This window comes from Orbicella franksi, chromosome 8 (assembly GCF_964199315.1).
Source record: "Orbicella franksi chromosome 8, jaOrbFran1.1, whole genome shotgun sequence".
NCBI classification, from domain to species: domain Eukaryota; kingdom Metazoa; phylum Cnidaria; class Anthozoa; order Scleractinia; family Merulinidae; genus Orbicella; species Orbicella franksi.
Genome location: NC_138152.1, coordinates 11,845,608 through 11,854,851, shown reverse-complemented (window position 1 = coordinate 11,854,851; position 9,244 = coordinate 11,845,608). Strand labels below are relative to the sequence as shown.

Below are 9,244 nucleotides of genomic sequence, written 5' to 3'. Positions count from 1 at the left end.
AAAACAATTATTTTGAGACTGAAAAATGTTGAATTTTTGAAAAAATTAATCTCATAAACATTTTGCTTATTGGATTTGTTAAACTCGAGGCAGAGCAATGGTTTCTCAAATTGAAATAATATTGAAACTCGTTTTGTGTTTGGTTCACGCTCGATTGAGACTGCTCCAGCATTTTTCCTCGTCAGTATCGAAAAAGAAACGTCTTTTTTTTGTCTTTCTTCCTTCCGCTTCTCGAACCTGTTCACAGGCTCGACAAGACGTTTTACATTTTTCCTTCCCCAGTTACGCAAAATATTATCTAAATTCTAAAACCCATCGGTATTTAAAAAAAAAATAACACACACACAGGGGGAAAATGTTTCTCCTCCCGTGAATCATAGATCGTAGATACCATCCAGTTTTTCTCCTTTCATTGCCATTGTCACGTGTTAAGTATTTTATTTTTACACTACAAGTCCTTTTCCTGCTCGTAATGGCACACTCGACCTTTTATTGAGATACTAACACTCACATCCCTTTGTTTTTAGATATCAACGAGTGCGCTGCGAAGGTCAACCCTTGTGTTGCTGTTGCTAACTCTGTGTGCAAGAATGAGGTTGGATCGTACAACTGCGAGTGCAAAGATGGATTTGTAAAGAACGGTCGTAATTGTGAAGGTGCAACATAGTTTTTATGATTAGTAGTTTTACTTCCGTTTCTCAGTTGGTGAGCGGACGAAATCTAACAAATCCTGCCATTTGATTGGTTCCGGCAGTGGACTGAATTTTCCGATCCGGCTGCTCACGGCGGGCGGAATCGTGGTTTTTTGCGTGAACGAATTAGCGATAATCATCAATCTTTTGCCTTTTTTACTCTTCTATCGACGATAAATCAACGCAAGTTTATCTCTACTAACTTTTAAATGGCAAGGAAAGTCACTGTAACTAAATTCAATTGAATGTCTTAAAGTTGTGCGGATTTGTTTGGTTGTTTTTAGTTTGGCGCTATAAGGGCGGGTAATCCAGTGTTATTCTCGCCGTACAATTTTAAGTAAAAAATGAGTGAATTCAGTAGAGTTTACTTCTCTGATCGTTGCTGTATTTAAGAGAATTTCTGTGGAATACACTTAAAAAAATTTCCCCGCTTTTTGTCTTTCAATTTACGGTAGAAAAGTTTGATTTCAAGTGATTCGCCACGACTGACAGAAATTGTTTTTGTAGTACAACTTCAAACTTTGCATGCGCTAAATTTAACAACGGAAAAAAAAAATTGCGAGAGCTTAACTGTTGAACTAAATGCAACTAACATAAAGTAGTTCGAAACAAATCTGTTTTTTCATAATATATCTTTTTTGCCTAATATGTGAATTACTCGCTTGTTGTGAAAATTTGTTTTCGAGAACTTGTTAGTAGACGGCACGTAAGCCGATTGAATGACAAAGTGGCAAACCGTGATTTGAAACTAAAACCAATTTACCGCAGAAAAACTCAAAACCTTGGGCACAGTTTTTCCCGATACCGATCACTTGGCCGGCAAATTTGCACTTGAGATTATGTCGGAGTGCGATAGATATAATAGGGAGCTTAAGAAACCACGACGGCGACGCCGAGGACAACGTCGGTTAAAAAAATGATTTTATATTTTACCTCCGAATCTCGCGGTACCCTAAAGTCATTTACTTTTTCTATCGCTGTCAAAGCTATCACGAAACTGAATTTAAGACACATCGGTAAATTCGAAATAAAAATTTAAAAAATTGGCCGTCGTGGTTCACGTTCTCCAGACAACGCAGAATTTGGTCATTTCACGTTGTTTTCTTGGAGAGAACGGCAGAGAAATGTACCAAGAATTATAACGCACACGCACAGCCATTGCTCCGCTCATTAAGGTAATTCCCCTGAAATAAAACTGTCGATAGATTTTTGTTCAAACTTTGTCCACTGAATATTTATCATATGAGAACTTTAATTATAAAATAAAAAGGGAGTGTCCATGCTCGTTAAGGAGCAGTGAGGCGTTGAAAACGTCCCATTTTAGCATTATTTAGTGCTGACTGCAAGAACGCATTCCAATTTATTGTAAAATCTTCGTGAACCTAGACTCACGAAAACACGCCTCAAACTACAGTCAATACTTAGGTCGGACACAAATAAACTTTTTAAGTTTGATTATGACAGACAGCTGAATCCTTGTTAAAATATTGGAACCAAATTGCTGGCCACGGCTATCAAACTGCAAATAGAAAAGACTACAGTGCAGTTGCTATTTTCCTTATTTAGCAGTTTTCAACAATAGGAATCAGATCAGTCTTTTCTGACGTAAAGCTAATGATTAGTTGATTAAAACGACTGAAAAAAAAAATTGGGGTGCCCGAGCTCGTTAGTGTGCTATAGCCATTTTTCAACTGACAGAACTCAATATCTAAGCAAATCCGCCATGTTTTCAATGTGCGCGTGCGCGAGCGCGCGCTAGTGACGTCATAAATTATGCGCAGTATGGATGCGCAATGAAAATGTAAGGAATCACCTTAAACCTTTTGTTTAGCGACGTTGTCGTTGCCGTTGCCGTTGCCGTCGTGGTTTTCTTAAGCTCCTAGTAAGACGGCCCTAAGCTGTAGTGAGCCACACTGTTGTGCCCTGGTTTCTGACCGGTCGGCCTGGCATAATTGGGAAGCATCCCATAGAAGGTATGTTAACAGGAGGAGAGAATTTGGCTCCTCAGCTAAGGATTAGTTCGACTTCATATTTTGGCCCGGAAAAAACGAAACTGTTTGAATGGCTATCAGTCCGCTTTGCATAAGCTAATAGAAGTATGTTTACCATTTCTTGTTCTCTGGATCGTCTGTCATAGCCTCAGTTTCCTCCAACTATGCTTTTGAACGAGCAGCAGACATCCATATTGAAAAAGACGTTACGGAAAGCAATATTGACAGTGTTTACAAGTCGTCTCGTATAATTAGTAAGATGCCAATTTAAAGCGAATTTCTATATTTGAAATAAATTGACAATTCGGAACGAATTAAAACGAGGAACACGGACAATTCCTGAAAATTCCTGAAAATTCCGGGACATCAGTCAATCAGTCATTGAATGATTACTCTAAGGGTTTCTTGAGCTTGTGATACGACAAAATGCTTTTATTACCGAAAACCATTTTAGACTACTAATAGGGAAAGATAAATGTGAATATGACAGCGCGCTACCTAGGCTGTGTACGAGTAGCTTTATAAGGGCGTTGCCTCTGGAGAAGAAGTAATATAAAAATAAATATCTGTTGAAGGTTGTTTTTGCTAAAACTCTCGGCTTCGCCAATCGTGGAAATAAAAGTGAATATTTTTCTGAGCGAAATCAAAACCTAAACTCTCACTTCCGACACAGTAACGGACCCATTAGTTCATCGTCGATAGAGGGTGCAAAGAGTTTATGAATGACACGTGACGAAGGCTAAAATTAGTGTGACATGTGAAAAACAACTAAAAGACACATGTGATTCGTGAATTTATGAAAAAGGTTTGGTTAAAAGCAGCTAAAAGTATGGGTGATGGGTGAATTTTGTCAAAATTCGTGCGTAAAACGCGAATACAAAACCCTCCCCGTCCACCCCTTCCCCCTACCTCCCCTCCAAAGTTTTTTTCCCGCAATTGTCGATTTCAGTTGACCACGTTTTGAATTAATTTTCATTCTTCCGCCAAACGAGGAAACAGGTGTCCTAATAACGACATTTTTGCCTGCATTTTTGCCTGCCTCTGATTCGCTGTAGGGTTGAATACTAAGATTTAAGCAAATGTTTATTACGTGAAGTAATAGCAGCCTCATATTTTCAACCAGATGGGAACAGAGAAACCTCAAATCAGACCAAATTAGAAAACGCGAAACTGGTACGCTTTGTAAACATAAGTCATGATCAGGAGGCGGCGCTACGCGTGAGAAGTGCAGCATTGCGGTTTATCACTATATCCTGACTAATTATCACTTAAAATATATCAAGAAATATCTTCTATGGTTCTTGTTAGCGATGTTGCTAATATCACGATTTATCACCGGTTTTATAAGGGATTCCACCCTTATGGGATCACTACCTTATCGTGGTAGGGTGGTTTGCGTGTCCCAATAACCCGGAGAGCTGTGCCGGCTGTAGTCTTGTACTCCTGGTAGGGCCACCCATGCCGGACAGGTCGAAGGGTAGGGGCCTGACAAAAAGTGATCCCCTGGCCCTCCAGATTGGGGGTTTGGCACGGGGCCAACAACCCTGTCCTGTAAAAAAAAAACGTTATGTTACGGAAACAGCAGCAGAGGATACAACCACAACTGTGTGCCGTGGCCTTTCAGAGTCAACTCAAATGACACGGATGAATGGCAGTGGTGAAATCCGCAAGGAAGCCACTGACAGGATTATGAAAGTCCTAGGCACCAAGACTAAGACCAGAATAGGTTTTTGGAATGTACGAACCCTGTATCAAACGGGAAAACTGGCTCAAGTTACAGCTGAAATGAGGCGCTATTGCTTGCATATTCCAGGAGTCAGTGAGAGCAAGTGAACAGGTTCTGGAAGAGTGAAAACATCAACTGGAGAAACTGTGCTGTATGCTGGCAGGGATGACAACTAACACCACGAGGGAGTTGCCATCATAGTCAAGAAAGGATTGGAAAAGTACCTCTTAGAGTGGAAACCAATCAACAGCAGACTTATGACAGCTAGAATGCAGGGGAAGCATGTTAACCTGTCCCTTGTCCAATGTTAAGCACCAACGAACGACAGTGATGACACCACGAAAGACAGCTTCTATGCACAACTGCAAGCTGAACTGGAGAAACTACCGCGTCATGACATGCTGGTTATAATGGGTGACCTTAATGCAAAGGTAGGAAGTGATAATTCGAGCTATGACAGAGCAATGGGAAAGGAAGGCTGTGGTACTATGAATGAAAATGGTGAACGTCTTGCAGAACTGTGTGCAGCATACAACCTGGTCATTGGCGGAACAATCTTCCCTCACCGTGATATTCACAAGCTTACATGGTGCTCTCCTAACGGTAGAGATCGGAACCAGATTGATCACTTGATGATTAATGGCACATGGCGACGCTCACTTCTGGATGTTAAGGTGAGAAGAGGAGCTGATGTTGGCAGTGACCATCATCTTGTCACGGCGTATGTTAAGCTGAAGCTAAGGAGCACTGGTCGAAAGCCATCTTGCAACCAGCGCTTCGACACAGACAACTTGAAAGAGCCATCAGTGAAGAATGCTTTCATCACTCAACTCAGAAATCGATTTCAATCCTTGGCGGTTCTGTTTGATGAGTCCGAACCTGATGAAGTCAACAATATATGGAAGCAAGTGTCATTCACTTTCACAGAGAGCAGCAAGGCGTGTCTAGGTTTTAAGAAGGCACTAAAGAAGAAGAAGAAGTAGATAAAGCCAGCAGCCTTAAGAGCCATCAAGGGCAGACGAAATCTGAAGAAGAAACTACTTGACACCAAATCAGAAAGGTTGCTAGAACGCTATAAGCTCTAGTACAGAGAGGCTGACCGAAGTGTTAAGAGAATGGCAAGAGCCGACAAACGCGCATATATTGATGAACTTGCTAGACAGGCAGAGAATGCAGCTAACAGAGGAGAGCAGGGAAAGGCTTACAAAATCACAAAACTGGTATGTGGCAAGTATGGGGGCAGAAAGGTAGCCCCTGTTAAGGATTTACAGGGTAGACTGCTTACCACCGGAAGAGAGCAGGAGGCTCGTTGGGCAGAGCACTTTAAGGATGTCCTCAACAGACCCCCACCCACAGTTGAAGCTGACATTCAAGAGGCTGAGACCGACCTGGATGTGAACACAGATCCTCCAAACAAGCAGGAAATCATTGCAGCCATAAAAACCTTAAAAAACAACAAAGCTCCTGGCCAAGACAACCTGAATGCGGAGCTTTTCAAGGCTGACCCTGAACTTTCAGTAAGATTCTACAGCCCCTGTTTACTGCAATGTGGGAGCAGGAGAGAGTGCCAGATGACTGGACCAAAGGTACCATCGTAAAGATCCACAAAAAAGGTCCACTAAGCGACTGCAATAACTGGCGCGGCGTCACCCTCCTATCCACCCCAAGTAAAATCCTGGCAAAGATTATCATCCAACGAATCTCCAGTGCAGTAGATCAGCAGCTCAGGCAAGAAGAGGCTGGATTCCGCAAGGGTAGGGGTTGTGCAGATCAGCTATTCACACTGCGTAACATCATTGAGCAATGTACCGAATGGCAGAGGCAGCTGTACATAAACTTTGTAGATTTCCAAAAGGTTTTCGACAGTATACACAGAAACAGCTTCTGGCACATACTTCGAGCCTATGGTGTTCCCCAGAAGACTGTCCAACTTATACAGAGCTTCTATGAAGCCTTCACTTGTAGCGCAGAGAACAGTGATATCATTTTTGAGGTAAAGACGGGCGTCAGACAGGTTTGCGTGATGTCTGCACTGCTATTCAACTTAGCCATTGATTGGGTGATGCGCCGTACTACGGAAGACCATCCCAGGGGCATCAGGTGGACCCTCTTCTCCACCTTAGAGGATCTAGATTTTGCGGATGATTTAGCTCTGCTTTCTCACACCCACAGCCACATGCAAGAGAAGACCAGCCTTTTAAGTAAATATGCACACCAGGTGGGACTAAACATCAGCCTTACCAAAACAGAGGTCACGACCCTTAACATCTCCAACCCTCAGCCCATCAAGGTAAATGGAAAAGACCTCCCGATGACCGATCAGTTTAAATACTTGGGCGGCATCGTCAGGCAAGATGGTGGTGCAGGCTTAGACATCCAGAGCTGGCTAAACAAAGCCAGAAACACCTACAGGATGCTGAACAATGTGTGGCGGTCGTCACAGTACAGTACACATACCAAGCTCAAGATCTATCAGAGCCATCTTCTGTCTACCCTTTTGTATGGGTCAGAATATTGGCGAATGTTAGAAAGTGATCTGGGAAAGCTGTCAACCTTTCACACCAAAAGTCTGCGAAAAATACTTGGCATCTTCTGGCCTCAGACCATTTCCAACAAGGATCTGCTTTCGCGGTGCAAACAGGAGGTCATGGGCACTATTAATATGCAACGACGCTTGAGGTGGATTGGCCGTGTAATTCGAAAGGATAATGAATCCATCACAAAGACAACACTATTCTGGACTCCCAAAGGCAGGCGCAAGCGTGGAAGGCCTAAGAATACATGGCGTCGTACTGTAGAGACAGAATTGAGGGGCTTAAAACAGAGCTGGAACAAGATCCAACAGCTGGCCAAAGACAGACAGAAGTGGAAGAACTTTGTTGCTGCCCTACGTGCCAGTGGGCACAATGGGCAGTGAGTGAGTGATAAGGGATTGATTTTTTGATATTCCACATTATGTTTTCATCATATAAGCATGTTATCATGATATTACCAGAATATTTAACTAAGTAAGAATTTCTTCTTCCCCCTGTGATAGAGTGATAAATCATGATATTATTAGAATATATTATTAAGAATGGCCTCTTTTCCTGGTGGTAAAGTGATAACGCATGATGCAGTACAATGCTGTCCCTTTACAACAAACAAAAGCTAATCGCAAGCAAACAGCAGTGAAATTAACTGATTTGATATTATCATGATATATGAAATAATCACTGTTAGCGTCTGTTCTTCTTTGTCACACGATAAAATCACTGGACGGAGATTTGAGGATGAGAGTGATACATGATATGATAGCTTACTATTCTGAACTATACTTTTCCATGCTATTCCCATGATATGAAAGTGATACTTTGATATCTCAAGTTACCACTTTTTCAGGTAAATTACTATGATAGTGACAATTACAGAATTTGCGAGAGAAAATTATTAGGCAACTATAATGATAATCTCATATAATAATGATATTTCGATATTTGACATGCACATAGTGATGAAAATGTTTTCTCGATATTATCATTTTATTATCACCAAAATATCAATAAAATATCATAATATCTATTATCAGACTAATAATATTGTATCAATATATTTTGATAAACCGCAATCCCGCACCTTAGTGCGCTGCACTCGGTATTCTGACAAGTTATATTGCTTTTATGTGAACGTTGCAAATATTTCAGGACTGCAGCCCTCTCCTTTAATGCAGCAACATGAGGGTAAGAGGATCATATGTTAAATAAATTGTAGATTTGACTTCAAATGCGAAACAATTGAGTTTGCGTGTGAATGTGTACATCCCCCCTTTCCCCCGTCGAATCGGTGCATTTTATCCAACTTTCAAATTTGATAATGTCGCGTTAAATCATTTCCCCCAAAAAAATCCTTTGGAGATCGAAAAGAAATACCAATCGCCTTCCAAAAGCCAGATTTTCACACATTTATTTTGTGTAGCACATAGTTAAATAACGCCTTTCTTTTGACTTATTTTTAGTCTCGTCAAAAGTAGGCCGGATAAATTTGATTAGATTTTGTAAATAAATCGACGAGAATTGCTCAAATTGCTCTCAACATATGTTTTGATGTTGGCTTTCAAGCTTTGATAGTGTTTATTGGTCTAGGTTGTTCCATTTTGCGACGCGAAGCTTCGAGATTCGTCTTAAATTTTGAGCTACAAAAACGACATTTTGACGAAATTCGGTTATTCGAAATTCCGTTATTATCAATTTTCTCGTAAATAAATCGATATTCAGCCAAACGAATTGAAGTCTGTTGTGATTTGTTTCACAACCTAACCTAACCTGAGAATATGAGCCAAATGCGGATTTTTTGGCTGTTGCCGCCATATTTTGAAAATGCTCGATTTTTGCACACATTCGCTCTTAACTGGTGAACTAAATGCAACTAAATAACATAAAGTAGTGCAAATTAAATCTTTTCTTTTCATAATATATCTTTCTTTGTCTAGTCATATCTGAATTACTTGCTTGTTGCGAAGATTTTTTTTAAGTGGAATCGTTAATAGACGGCATATAAGCCGATTGAATGACGAAATTGCGTAAACAAACATTTTTGTAATTAAAACCAATCTACCGCAGGAGAAAAATAACCATGTTATTTGCCAGGCTAGGGCGGTCCATATTGGGAAAAACTGTACCTGAGGTCTTGAGTAGACGGCCGTAAGCTGTAGTGTGCTATAATTTGCTCGCTGTTGTCCCCTGAAACGAACTGGAACATCCGCGTTGGAAAGCAAACTTGTGTGTTTATTTTAAGAAGAGGTGTTGTGATGTTTCTTTCCTGACTCCAATCTGTGTAAAAACAATTATTTTAAGACG

At 40.8% G+C, this 9,244-nt stretch overlaps 2 protein-coding genes across 2 annotated transcripts; both read left to right on the top strand.

The window, feature by feature from the left end:
* The first annotated feature begins 3,810 nt into the window (after positions 1 to 3,810).
* Positions 3,811 to 5,403, top strand: LOC145495389 (protein CFDP2-like). The gene has a single exon (XM_081475007.1). It carries the CDS (start codon positions 4,808 to 4,810, stop codon positions 5,390 to 5,392), a length of 585 nt encoding a protein of 194 aa, XP_081331133.1. The 5' UTR covers positions 3,811 to 4,807; the 3' UTR covers positions 5,393 to 5,403.
* A 121-nt stretch (positions 5,404 to 5,524) lies between these two features.
* Positions 5,525 to 6,007, top strand: LOC145495397 (uncharacterized). The gene has a single exon (XM_081475012.1). The coding sequence runs from the start codon at positions 5,525 to 5,527 to the stop codon at positions 6,005 to 6,007; it is 483 nt and encodes a 160-aa protein (XP_081331138.1).
* The last annotated feature ends 3,237 nt before the right edge of the window (positions 6,008 to 9,244 follow it).